This window comes from Chanodichthys erythropterus, chromosome 11 (genome assembly GCF_024489055.1).
Source record: "Chanodichthys erythropterus isolate Z2021 chromosome 11, ASM2448905v1, whole genome shotgun sequence".
Taxonomy (NCBI): Eukaryota; Metazoa; Chordata; class Actinopteri; order Cypriniformes; family Xenocyprididae; genus Chanodichthys; species Chanodichthys erythropterus.
Window position 1 is genome coordinate 6011123 of NC_090231.1, and position 14667 is coordinate 6025789.

At 37.1% G+C, this 14667-nt stretch overlaps 2 protein-coding genes across 2 annotated transcripts; one reads left to right on the forward strand and one right to left on the reverse strand.

Annotated features, from left to right (window-relative positions):
- Positions 1 to 21: 21 nt before the first annotated feature.
- kbtbd13a (kelch repeat and BTB domain containing 13a) lies at positions 22 to 3594 on the reverse strand. The gene has a single exon (XM_067400637.1). The coding sequence runs from the start codon at positions 3592 to 3594 to the stop codon at positions 2068 to 2070; it is 1527 nt and encodes a 508-aa protein (XP_067256738.1). The 3' UTR covers positions 22 to 2067.
- A 3541-nt stretch (positions 3595 to 7135) lies between these two features.
- Positions 7136 to 14489, forward strand: rasl12 (RAS-like, family 12). Its single transcript, XM_067400834.1, has 6 exons — positions 7136 to 7351; positions 7448 to 7560; positions 7865 to 7921; positions 10099 to 10172; positions 10346 to 10536; positions 13606 to 14489. Exons 2-6 carry the CDS (start codon positions 7449 to 7451, stop codon positions 13937 to 13939), a joined length of 768 nt encoding a protein of 255 aa, XP_067256935.1. The 5' UTR covers positions 7136 to 7351; position 7448; the 3' UTR covers positions 13940 to 14489.
- The last annotated feature ends 178 nt before the right edge of the window (positions 14490 to 14667 follow it).

Genomic DNA, 14667 nt, shown 5'->3' on the forward strand with positions numbered 1-14667 from the left:
GTAATTTAATGAGTTTATTCTCAACATTTTATTTCGACTTTTTTCTCGAAATTTAACAACTTTAATCTCGAGATGGTTTTATTTTTTTATTATTGCTTGGCCCTAATCCTCTTCGGTAAATATATTTATAAAACATTTGTATTTTAAATAAATTATGTTTTTTTGAACTTTATATTCATCAAATAATCCAGGAAACTTGATTCACTAGATCTGCGATTGTTCACACCCCTTTAGCAACTTGTTTTCAAAAAGGCGAGTAGCGACTAAAAGAGCCAATCACCGATTGGTAAAATCATTGCGTCACTACAGCTGCCGTTAGAAGCTACGGTTACTATAGAAACAGTCAGTGTTCGGAGACGCGCTCTTATGACTGTATATGCGCATTGGCTGCTCCAGCCTGAGAAATAAACCTTTTAACGCTATTTCAGCAAAGAAACCACATTTATGATACAGTTGTTAGGTTTCTTTTGTGATTTCAAATATTAAATTTAATCGTAAGCTTGATAAACAGCTTTGAAGAATTTGATGTTTTCCCATTCAAACAGATTGCATTAGCCTACTGAAATAGCTGAAATGACTTGACTGAAAGGGACTAGTTGTTCCGTTGTCTGACAGAAAATATGTAATTGTGAATAGCTTTATTGGACATTTGAATATATATTGTAATTATTATGTATCACTTGACAATAAGAGGCCGTTTTTTTGTTTTGTTTATTTGTTTTTTTCAATGGATGTCAGTGGAGGAGAGGCTTTACTACGCAAAATAAACCGTTTTTGTGAGGAAACAGCTTATAATCTTAAACATGTTTGCTTTTAAACATTCGTTTTGAATTGATCTAATTTTAGAGTTTACTCTGGAAAAAATGCTGTTTTATAAGAGAAGTCACTTGCGCATAGGTATAATTCAGTTTACAGCGCTTTCTCATTGGCTGCGTCCGAAATCGTATACTCTCTTGAGTAGGTATCTATTTTTAATAAGTAGGCTAATTACTTTACGGACGCTACAAATGTAGTATGAATGTAATTTGGGCATACTACATTCGCCACATGACCTACCAGCGTCAGTTACATCACTGTCATTCACAAATGTGGCCTCATGGGATAGTAAAGTGTCTATTCTATGCACACTTCAGAATCTCGTTGGAAATAGTAGGTCATCCGGTTACTTTTTGCCTACTCTTATGAGTACTGTGAATTCGGATAAACTTCTTTTGTCACATACTGTTTTTCGCCTACTATAGAGAAGTATGCGATTTAGGATGCAGCCAGTAACTATGTTTCCATCAACCTGTTTTTATGCACATTTTGAAGTATTGCATCAGAAACGAGTGATGTAAATGCCAAATTTAGAGAGAAAAAAATCCCTTAATTTGCAAAAAAAAAAAATTATGCTCGCTTGAGGAAGTATTTGACTTGTGCGGAAAAAAATTAATGCGAATAACAGGAGATGGAAACACATTTGCCGAATAAATTCGGACATAGCGAACGTTAAAACCACGTGACCAATCGTGACTGATGGTTTCATTTACTGTTGGTTACTATGTAGTTTACCAATACCACTGTTATCCGTTTGAACAACTTGATGGAAATGCACCTAATTCGCAGTTGTTTTTTTTTTTTTTTTTTTTTTTTTTTTTGCGAACTTTCACTTCACGTTTGAACGCACGGAGCCCCGCACATGACATGCAAGATAAAAAAATTACATTGTGCACATGATTTACTAATTTGTTCCATCGAGGGAATGAATTAGTAAATCGTGCTCACGTTTTAGTAAATCGAGGGAACGAATTAGTAAATCATACGCACAATTTTTTTTTCCTGCATCTGATGTCCAGGGCTCTGTATGTTTGGAAACCCTGCTAGTGACTGTAGCACAACTGAAAGAAATTCAATGACATCAAGGCTGTAATGTGATTGGTTATCAAGGCACACGTGATCCAAGTTAGCCGTTAAGCTTTTTCCAACGGTAGAGCAACGGACCCTCATATCTCTCAATAACAAGAGAAAACAAATGCAAAGTGCTGAGAGTGGGTGCATCCAGCAACATTCAACTTTTGCAGACATTAGCTACTTTCCATTGAAAATAGTTGGCAACACTGGTACAGAAGCACTTGAGCTGAGGTCAGATGAGATCTCAGCTCCATTATTTTTCTTTTGTAAAAGCTCTCTGCTTTTCTTTGGCAGTCTCAAGAGGAAAGTCCACATGGAGCCGATTCTTGGAAATCCTGTCATTTCTTTTTTCGTCCTCCATTTGTTGTCCTCAATAGCATATTCCACTGTCGCTCTGCGGTTCACTGTGAACACTGAGTCACCTCGCACTACCGCGGTAAACAAAGCCCCCTTACTGTTCTCGTACTGCCCGGGCATGGCCGTCCACTGACCTGAGGTCAGATTATAACAGTCCATCATGCATCTCAAAAAATCATCAGATGGCCCGTTCCTCATGACGTACAAGTTGTCCCTGTGGGCCACCATGCAATGACCGTAACTTTGATGCCGAACAAGTGTCGTGATTAACATCCATTCATCCTTGTTCGCTATGTACTCATAAATCTCCGTAGCATCTTTAGGTCTCCAGAGGCATATGAACAGTCTTCTCATGGCTTTGGCGCAAGCCACGGCAGATGCAGGTTTTGGGAGATGGGCAACAAAGCTCCAGGTGTCCGAGGAGACTTTGTATTTCTCCACAGAGGACATTATGGTCCTTTCATACTCTCCGCCAATGACAAAAAGGTCACCTGCATGGCCAATAAGCGTGCAGTTGTAGCGAAGTTGCTGAGGGCTGGAAAATGTGCTCCAAGTATCTGTAGATACATCATAGCAGAAACCAGAATCCACAACTTTATTGGTAATATCATAGACTCCTCCAACAATGTAGAGCTTGTTGTCTAAAACCGTAACTCCTGCCATGGTGGTGCTGGCGTTGAGAGGCAAGTGAGTGAGAACCTTCCAGTCTTTCTCGTCCTCATCAAGGTAACAAACAGTCCTCATGAAGTCCTGCAACAGCTTGATGGTTGGTGAATGACTGCCAACCATGATGTACGTACTAGGAACAAGAGACTCTATATATTCAATCAAATCCTCTGGCAAACACTTCACATCTTCTTCAAGGTCTTGATAAATGTCTCGAATGAACAAAGCTGCACTGCCGAAGAGCTTCATTAACCCAAAGGTCGCCGCTGTGTGATACATAAGAAGGCAGTTGTCTGAATTGATGATGTTTATGAGGTGCTCAGTTAGAAGCTCTATGTGAAGGAACGCAGCACACTCGATGGCGTCAACAATTTCGTCACCGCTCAGCATGGGTCTTTCGCCGTGTATCACACGGAGGGCGACCAGGAATCCACGAGGGCTCGGCACCTGAAGACACACCTCATCCTCCTGGCATTCCTTCATGCCAGACTGGAAAAGCGCCCGAAAGTATTCACAATGCTCCTCCAGGAGGCTTCTGTCCACTGTAAAAGCACTTTCGCCAAAGCTCACCCTCACTGTTGTTTTCATGAAACCCGTCGGCTGGTAAAGCGCCTTCCTCACGTCGTTCTCTGAGCCGGCACAGCTGCTCGTCTCCATCAGGTTACCTCCTGTCATTTTCATCTGAACTCCAGAGAAATGCCCACACAGTCAAACCTGTCTTTGAAGACATTCACAGCACCATTGACTCTCCACGACAGTGTTGAAGCAGATGCACTTGACTCGAGAGTGCAGTGTTTGTATTACTAACAACTACAAGAATAGAATCAGCTATACATAGAGGTGAAAAGTCTGGTTGCATTATGGCAGGAGGAAACCAATGGCAGATAGCCATCGCTGCAGAGGGCAGCCGTCATCATGGTTATTTATTACCCTTTGTTCTTGGCAGGCATTAAAAGCAGGCTGAAAATTTCATCTTCTCTCTTTGATGAACAGGTGAACTGCCCAAAGCTGTTACAATGGTATGCCTGTGAGGGTCACGCTTTGTTGTGGGTCAGCATTCCAGGTAACATGTGACTGCTTAAAATAAAATCTGAATCTAAAAAAAAAAAGTTAGACTTGATATGTTGCGACCGGTACTGGGGATGCCTATTTCAAAAACATAGTTAATAAACTTACAGATAATAGACAAGTTTAATTGCCATCATGTGACTCCAATTTATTCTTTGAGTTAGGACATCTATTTATCTGAGCATATGTGGACACAAGCCCAAATATCATAGACGACAGTATATAATAGCCTATAGTACATACATCACAATTTAAATATTCCCATATATCCAATGTAAAAACAGGTGAAACTGGTTACAAATTCAACAGCAAGGTTTAATTTTTGTGTAGTAATATTTTGATTATAGATTGGTTTTATTTGCACAAACAAATTTGTTATAATTGCTCCAAATTTTGTAGCATTTAAAAATGATTTGAAAAATATTTCAATCCTTAAAGCAGTAGAAAAAAGAAAACTCTAGGCCCGGTTTCACAGACAGAGTTTAGATTAAGCCAGGATTAGGCCTTAGTTCAGTTAGGACATTTAATAAACGTGCCTTAGGGGAAAAAAGAAAAGAAAACATTACTGTTATGCATCTTGAGACAAAACTGTTTATATGTCAGTGCCGGTGTCCTGACATTAAATCCTACCAGTCAAATTGTCCTACCCGGGCTTGCTGCACTTGCGTACATCAATATTACATCATTTTTGTCATGATAAAATTACTGTATTTGCATTATTGTAAGGGTAGGTTTAGTGTTGGTGTAGGTGTATACATTAGTAAAGCACAATCTGATAAGTAGCATTTTTCGCTATCGATTTATACTTGTAATAACGATTAATGCTATATCATACTGTGCTACCACTACTGTACTTGCATTATTATAAGGGTAGGTTTAGGGTTGGGGTAGGTGTAGATGTTAATAAAGCCACAAACCATGTTAATATCACGCTGGAAGCACAATCTGATAGGTAGCATTTTGCGCTGTCAGATTTTGCTACCCACTGTTTCAATGGGAGGTAGCAAAATCTGACAGGGTAGCACAAATTGTCAGAACACGGGCGTTCGGATGTAAACACGGAAGCTCTGCAATGAAAATAGCGTAGCAGTATGGCGGAACAGACGAATTTATTGAATAAAGTCATTATTTTTGTTTTGTTTTTGAGCACAAAGAGTATTCTCGTCGCTTCATAACATTAAGGTTGAACCACTGTAGTCATGTTGACTATTTTATCGATGTCTTTAATACCCTTCTGGACTTAAAAAGTTGCAAAGATGTTGCTGTCTATGTGCGGATCAAAACCCTTGGATTTCATCAAATATATCTTAATTTCTGTTCCGAAGAAAAACTAAGGTCTTACAGGTTTGGGACGACATGAGGGTGAGTAATTAATAACAGAAATTTTATTTTTGGGTGAAATAATGCGCACGTTCCAGTTCCAAGTTATTGAGCCCGTAAGTCACGACTTCAAACCACGACTCATGACTTTGTAGCGTTCCAGGCAAGTCACGCCAAACTACCTGAGCGCAAGAAATTGTGGTAGCTAGATGTATTGTATTATTATTAATTTGATTGCAACGTTATATTGTCCTAAAGTCTATTTCTCATCGTGTACCACTTGCATAAACACCGCATCCGTAGGGGCTGCCGTTGTTGTTTTGCGGGCTATGTGACGTCAGAGCGCGGAACTGGGAGTACGTCGATCTAATACAAGTTCACGGGTGGGAAGTCACGGATTTGACTGCCGTTCCAGTGCACTCTCACAGGTAGAATTACCCTTTACCCTTTAAAAAAATCCACAGAACCGTTAGAAACAGTGTGTCAAACATCACTGATTGCCGCGTGTCTCGTGACCACATGAAGCAAATTGCAACGCGTTTGAACATTCGTTGTTGAACATTATTTTTCATCTATTTATGTCTTACATGTGGTTATTTTAATCAATTTTAAAATATGAAACAGCGTAACATTACGTTTATTTGAACCACAAAATTAATGAGGCCGGGCATTTTCTCGTGAAATACAACAGTAGCGAACGAGCACTGTTTGTTCATTTAGGACCTTTTTTTTTTTTTTTTGCTTAAAGGGTTAGTTCACCCAAAAATGAAAATAATGTAATTTATTACTCACCCTCATGCCGTTCCACACCTGTAAGAAATTTGTTCATCTTCGGAACACAAATTACGATATTTTTGTTGAAATCCGACGGCTCCGTGAGGCCTGCATAGGGAGCAATGACATTTCCTCTCTCAAGATCCATTAATGTACTAAAAACATATTTAAATCAGTTCATGTGAGTACAGTGGTTCAATATTAATATTATAAAGCGACGAGAATATTTTTGGTGCGCCAAAAAACGACTTATATAGTGATGGCCGATTTCAAAACACTGCTTCAGGAAGCTTCGGAGCATAATGAATCAGTGTGTCGAATCATGATTCAGATCGCATGTCAAACCGCCAAACTGCTGAAATCACGTGACTTTGGCGCTCTGAACCGCTGATTCGACACAAAAGATTCATAACGCTCCGAAGCTTCCTGAAGCAGTGTTTTGAAATCGGCCATCACTATATAAGTCGTTATTTTGTTTTTTTGGTGCACCAAAAATATTCTCGTCACTTTATAATATTCATATTGAACCACTGTACTCACATGAACTGATTTAAATATGTTTTTAATGGATCTTGAGAGAGGAAATGTCATTGCTGGCTATGAAGGCCTCACGGAGCCATCAGATTTCAACAAAAATATCGTAATTTGTGTTCAGAAGATTAATGAAGCGCGTGTGGAAGCATGAGGGTGAGTAATTAATGACAGAATTTTCATTTTTGGGTGAACTAACACTTTAAAGTTTGACATATCATACTGATGATGATGATGTTGTTGTTGTTATTATTACATAACTTAGTTTTATATTTAAACTTAACAAATAAGCCTTAGTGATTTGTTTAAAACGTCTTTAAGTCGTTGCTAATCAACGTCGAACGTCAAAAAGTAGCCTAATTCGCACACTTGTAAAGGATTGAGGGAACAGACTGATCAAACAGGAATATTAAAAGTGTTGTACAGAGTGAGCTTTCAAGATTCTTTTTATGTTAATAATGGGAGGCGGATTCACTGGATAGATTCAGTCCGTCATGTGCTCCAGCCCACCGAACCAAAATATTCCAGCATTTCACTCTTCATTCCCCTCTCCCAACATCCTCTCCGACTGGAAGCGACTTCCAGTGCCCAGAGAAAATAATAAAAAAGAGTATACCCATCTCGGACAAACGTTTTTTTGTGCGTGCATCTATGGTGGTGGACATGTCGTTCACACTGAAGTATAAGGCGATCCAGCTGTTTTCCAGAGAGCGCTGGTGAGAAATCAGACGGCAGCATCATCCAGGTATGAACTCAGAAGATCAGAGCACATGTGTGTCTAATATGGACTGTGTGATTCGGATCTTCACGTGTTCATCCTTCTATCTTGTCACGTCTTCAGGATGTCTCTGATGTTTGGGAAAGCAAGAACTTGCAATATTGTCACAGTTCCTGAGCATGAGCCTTCGGAGTGTAACATAGTGATTTTGGGAGCTATGGGATCTGGAAAGTCAGGTATGAATACCACACATTGGAGGGTTAGGCTATATATAGTGTTTATATATCTTAAACTGATATAATGTGCCCTGAATGCACTGTAAATCATATTGAATTTGTCATTTCCACATATTTGAGTGTAATTGAAAGTCTATTTTATTAATGAATGTATTAAAAATTGTTATATTTGTTTACCTAGATAACATAGATTTAAGTCAAAAACATAAAAAGCAGAACATTTTCCATCGTCCTGATGGGACGCTCTGTTATGTAATTGAAAATATGTCAGAACTTAGACTTACAGGAAGTTTGTCCCCCGCAGCACTTACTGTGAAATTCCTCACGAAGCGCTTCATCAGTGAATATGACCCAAACCTTGGTGAGTTTCCCAGCTTCTACTGTTGTCACCAAGGGTGTAACCAAACATTGAGAGGATCAAAGGTAAAAGATTAAGAATCTGTCATTGAAAATACTGAGTATAATAATGAGCGATTGAACATCTGAAGGAGACGTTATGGTGGTTATGATCTTGGTGTTCACACAAAACATATTTGAAATTGATTTATCAATCAAACAAACACATAATTTTACTATTGCTAACTTTAGTTTCATACAGATATAACCAATAGGAACCTGGATAAGTGACTTTAAAACTTAAAAGGGTTTACTAAGAGACATAGGCCTAAAAGTCCTTGTTAAGTCCTTCATGTTTTTTTCTTGGAAGAAGATGAGAAGTTGAGGCTGACAGCGTTTACGCTACTAAAATGACAACATTCAACATTTTAAGACTTGTAGGCCTTTAAACCACTTTTGTCTTTTTCCAACACACAATTTTGTTTTTTCAAACATCCTCGCATCACATTTTCATCTTCTTCAAGTGTAATGAAATCTTTAAATAAAATAATTTATATAAAACACATGGATGGCAGGAACAAAAATTCTGGATGAAAAGAAAAACCTCATCTGGAAAAACTTTACATTATGCAACTGTCAAGTAACTTGAGCTGGAGTGAAATGTTTAAAGGTGCAATATGTAATATTTTTGCATTAAAATATCCAAAAACCACTAGGCCAGTGTTATATATTTTGTTCACTTGAGTACACTGCAAAAAATGCTGTTCTTACTTAGAATTTTTGTCTTGTTTTTAGTCAAAATATCTTAAAGTTCTTAAATCAAGAAGCATTTTCTTGACAAGTACAATTTATTTTCTTGTTTTCAGGAAAAATAAATCAAAATTGAGTATTTTTTTCCTTAAAACAAGCAAAATAATCTGCCAATGGGGTAAGCAAAATAATCTTAGCCCAAACTGAAAACAAGATTATATAGCTTATTTTTGGTTTGAAATAAGATTATTTTGCTTACCCCACTGGCAGATTATTTTGCTTGTTTTAAGGAAAGACTTACTTAATTTTGACTTATTTTTCCTGAAAACAAGAAAATAATTTTTACTTGTCAAGAAATTGCGTCTTGATTTAAGAACTTTAAGATATTTTGACTAGAAACAAGACAAAAAGTAAGAACAGCTAAGTAAGAACAGCATTTTTTGCAGTGTACTTACAATATCCCAAATGTTTCCAACTATTTGTAAATCGTGAGAAAATTGCAATTTTAACCAAGGCTCAGGGACGTGTGAGGAGTCGCCTGTCAATGGCGTCATACCCGCGTTACCCTCGGTTTTATTTTATAGAAACCATGAAAACACCAAAGACGCTTTAATATATTTACATGTTTTAATAGACAAGGGAACAACTGTTTTGATATATTTATAGACAGAAAACTAACTATTGTTATATAGCTCAACACGTTTAGTCTTATTGTTTAAATCTAATTTTCTTGATTTTTTGCGAGTCTCATGCTTTACCATGCCTCAGAGAAAAACGCTGTTTTGTGAAGTAGCTAACATAGCATAATCAGATGCAGCTTTATTTTTAGTAACAGTAATACAGCATTTTCTCCATCATACAAAATTTTTTAAAAATAATTGCATGCCATTTATCAACACAATCATCCAGCATTTAATCTGATGTTGTAAAATGGATCTATCTTACTGCAGTGTGTAACAGATTCTCACAGCAGCCGCCGAGCGAACGCACAGAGTAACGTTATAACATCATTTTCAACACTCTCAAATGTATCTAATATGATAAACAGAGCTGCGTTACCTCATACTCATGACCGGAAAAGCACAAGCGGCGCCGGTGACTGTGGCATAATAAAAGTCCCGCTGCTCGTGAGGCGTGTGTTGATCAATCGCTCCAGCTCCTCGTTCAGCTCCACAACACTCGCTCCTGCTCTGCTTTATACTACAGTAACGTTAATAATCACATCCATTAACATGATTTCTTCCCGATTCCAATCCCTATTCTTTTGCACCGTCCGTTTTGGTGGAGACCACATGTCCCAAAATTCCACTTTAAAACTTGCCGTCATCAAGCTACGCCTTTGTTTTGAATTGGCTTCTAGCGGACAAAATTATTACATATTGTACCTTTAATGTTTTAGTGAATACTAGTTGTTTAGGTTAAAGTGAGCTTCTTTAAATATTACATTTTCAGAAGATACTTACTCTTCTGAAGAAGCTGTGGACCAGCAGCCAGTCCTAGTCAAAGTGATGGACACAGCCGATCAGGTAATGACGTCCATTTGTCTTTTTTGAAAATATTGTGCTCTATGTTGATTGTCACATGATATTTGCATCTCCTCACAATGCTTGATGATGTTTTACTTTCATGCAATGGAAGTTTGTTGCATAACCTTGGCAACTTTACAGTATGCAAACAAATCTGTCTTCATTTAAATCAGGACGGACCAGTCAACTGTGAGCGCTATTTAAGCTGGGCCAATGCCTTCATCATCGTCTACAGCATTGACAACCGGAGTAGCTTTGAGGCCTGCCAGCAGTACCTCGAGACTGTGACCGTTTACTCTAAAGGCCTGCAGCCAGAAGCTCCTGTCGTTCTTCTAGGGAACAAAGTGGACATGGAGAGATACAGGTGAATTAAACATCCTTCCTCTTAGATCGTTTCCAAACTTTTATAACATGCATGTTGTGTTTGAAATCGCCTCCTACACAGTAAAATCTCCAGAGTTAAATTGTCTCTGCTCAGAGTACATATGGTGCCTTTCTAAGTAGTGTTAAAATAACACTAAAGCAGAGTTAAAGTTAATGAGATAATTAAGCAATTAATAAGGCTGTGACTTAAGTCACTTATAGTTCTTGTAGTTTTTCTTATTTCTTCAGTGATTCTGCTTGTTAACAGCAGGTGTTCATCACTAATGCACAATCATCACTTAATTATCTCATTAACTCAGATGCAGGAATTCATTATGTTTACTTTCTAGCTGTTGATTGTATATCAGTTGTACACTCATTATTGCGGTGCATTGTGGGATTAAATGAGTGCACTCGATAACATCTGCTATGTCTTCGGACACCACTACAAATGCCTGTCCCCTCAAATAGCGCCCTATTGAAGGGTTTAGGGGGCGATTTCAGACACAGTCATAATGATTTGTCTTATCAACCTTATTTTTCAACGCAAAAGTAAGGTGTTTTTTGTGAATGTGCCACTGTAGAGAAATAACGAGAAGAATATCAAAGTGCAGTAAATTGTAAAACTGTTTGCACTTCAAATCAGCATGTTTATAATAAAGACAATGCATTAAAATAATATGGATAAGTAATACGAGTTTTTAATATCAAGCAGCATAACCACATTAAATTTACAAATGGCCACTCCCGCTCTTACCTGAAAAATAAGGTGGATAGCAGACCTATTATGCACTTTTTCAAGGTCTTGATTTTGTTTTTGCGTCTACTAGAATAGGCTTTCATGCTTAAATGTTTAAAAAACACTTTATTTTCCTCATATTCTCCATTGTTGCAGCACCTCTGTTCCCAGTCTGTCAGTAGTTTAGTTTTGATTAATTGGATGGAAAAATAAAAAAGATTTTTAAACATTAAAACTAAATTTTATTTTATTTTAATAAAATTCATTTTAATCCATTATTTTAAACAATATTATTCCACATCCTGCCAAATGCTGTCCTGCAAACAATGTTTAATATAAAGCCTATGAAAACAAATATAGTGACTGTATCTGTGGCTATGCTGTACATTATAAGCAAAAAAGGGTTAAAATACAATATAACTGATAACTTTATAACTTTTTCACACTTAAACAACAACATTACACACAAAACCCTTTAAGCACAAATCTTCCTGTGTCAGAGTGGGTGTTAGTCAAAACAGTAACCAAAAATAGAAAAAAATAGTGCATTTACATATTTGCATGAATGTCCTTTTGTTAGTTTAACTGGAAAAACATATGACCTGCGACTAGGTAAATTACAGCAGTTATGCCCTGTACTACCGCAAGCTATTTAGATTTCAATCTTTCATGATCCTAAAATGTTTAAGTAAGGATTTGATTGGTCCAGGAAATGACCATTTATTGCCTTTTTATTTTCCTTTCATTATTCAAACACAGTGCATAAAAAGACCATATAACAGCTGGTCTCAATCAAATCGATCTATTTATGTAATCCCAGATTTATGCGTGCTTCTTTGCCAGCCATGCTTTAAATAAAAGTTTTAACTGCTCATCCCCAGTTTTTTTCTGCTGTGCCATTCCTGTTACATTAGAGACGTTCTGTAAGCTGTTATTGCACACTTTTACCTTGGGCTGCAGTTATAATATGCACTTTTTATTTAGATTTTGTTATTACATCATTATTTTTTAATATTTATTCTATATACATTACCATTCAAAAGTTTGGGGTCGGTATGATTATCAATAAATCTGTTCACCAAGGCTGCATTTATCTGATCAAAAATACAATAAAAGAGTAATTTTATTAAATATTATTACCGTTTAAAATTACTTTGTTCAGTCTTCAGTGTCACATGATCCTTCAGAAATCATACTAATATGATGATTTGCAACATTTTTTAATATCAATTTTGAAAACAGTTGCGCTGTGTAATAGTTTTGTGGAAACTGCAAAATATCTTTTAGGGATTCTTTGATGAATAGAAAGTTTAAAACAAAAGAATTTATTTGACATAAAAATATTTTGTAACGTTATGTCTTTAGTGTCGCTTTTGATCAATTTATTAATTTCTTTCAAAATAAATCGTACTGACTACAAACTTTTGAACGGTTGTAGTGTAAATAATTTTTTTTACATTTATTATTTTTACATGTTTTTCATTATATTTGTCACATCCACCAGCTGTAGTGCCCTTGATCTCCACCAGAGGGCATTCCTCCTGAGTCCATTGCCATCTCATCATGAACTGCATTTCCCATCACTCTTTTCCTGGACTCATTATTAAAATTTTCTTGTTTTGTAGATTACCGTTTTATACTGTAAAATTTACAGTTTTTCTATAAATGTGTTTACAGTTTTTCTGTATTTTTTACAAAATTATTCTGGCAACCACAGCTGCCAAAATGATTTAGTTAAAACTGCGTAATGTTTTTTACAGTGTGTGTTTTCTGTCTTTCCTTTCAAAGTTTTGTAAGTGTGACGCTGCATGCTTCTGAGCGCTCTCCCTCTGGTTACCCATGTTTTGGTTTTCTGCCTGGTTTCCCAGATTTTCAGCCCTGTGATCATGATTCTGGATTGCCCTAATAAAGCTGCATGCCTCAACCTCCATGTCACAGCAGTTTGTTAAAATATTATTTGTTTTCTGATATTAGCCAATTTTATTTAACTACACTAATTTAATTATTTACAATAATTTAAATGAACAAAACATCTTTAATACATTAATACATATATAATTCAATACATTTCTTTAATACATTTCTTTGTATTGTTGCACATCAAAAAAAAAAAAATCTATCCTCTTCATGATAACTTGCTTGTTGTATTCCTCACTTGTAAGTCGCTTTGAATAAAGCATCTGCCAGATGAATAAATGTAAATATAATCAAGCTGAAAAGGATTTTAGTAAAGAGGTCAATTTTACTTAAGGAAAGTCAATCAAACATGCTTTCATAATGCATTCATTTAAGGGTTAGACATTTGTGCAATAATATCTCTCTCTTTCTCAGACAGGTGAGCAAGGCAGATGGTGCAGCCCTGGCCTTGCGGTTCGGCTGCCTGTTCTTTGAAGTTTCCGCCTGCTTGGACTTCCTGTCCGTTCAGTACATCTTTCACGAAGTCGTTCGGGAAGTGAGGCGAGAGACCGAGAGGAGTATCCGTCCGCTCTTCATCAGCGAAGACAAGTCTGCCATCAGCCTGTCCTCCGCCCCTCCCCTCACCGCCTGCTTTAAAGAGCTGCCCACACCGGCCACAGCGAAGCTGGTCACGGTTAAATCCTCGAGAGCTCAGAGCAAACGCAGAGCCCCCACGCTTACACTGCTCAAGGGCTTTAAGATCTTCTGATGAAATGCTGCCCTCTTCTGATACTGGAGAGGATCTACTAGAGGGAATGCTTGTCTTGATGTTATATAACAGGACCTGAAGGAGAACAACGTCTCTCACATACTTGAGAATGCAGTAATTGTACTAAATATATCAGAGCGCCAATTAATGTCTTTGTTAGCATTTCTGATTTTTCTTTTATAATTTTCATTATTTTCACCACTATTTTACTTGTATTTGATTGTGATTAGAGATGCACCGATATATCGGCCAATAATGTGTATCGCCGATAAAAGCAAATTCATATTATCGGCTGTTAGTTTAAAACAACCAATAGTCAGGGCTGATATATGCTGTCAATCAAAAGAGGGCAGGAAAATGCACTTAAAGGATTAGTTCACTTTCAAATTAAAATTTCCTGATAATTTACTCACCCCCATGTCATCCAAGATGTTCATGTCTTTCTTTCTTCAGTCGAAAACAAATTAAGTTGAAAACATTCCAGGATTTTTCTCCTTATAGTGGACTTCAGTGGACTCCAAATGGTTGAAGGTCAAAATGTCAGTTTCAGTGCAGCTTCAAAGAGCTTTAAACGATCCCAGACGAGGAATAAGGGTCTTAACTAGAGAAACTATCACTCATTTTCTAAAAAAAAATATATATACTTTAAACCATAAATGCTCTTCTTGAACTAGCTCTCTTCTTCTTCTTCTTCTTCTCTATTTGAATTCCGGCAGTGTAGACACTGC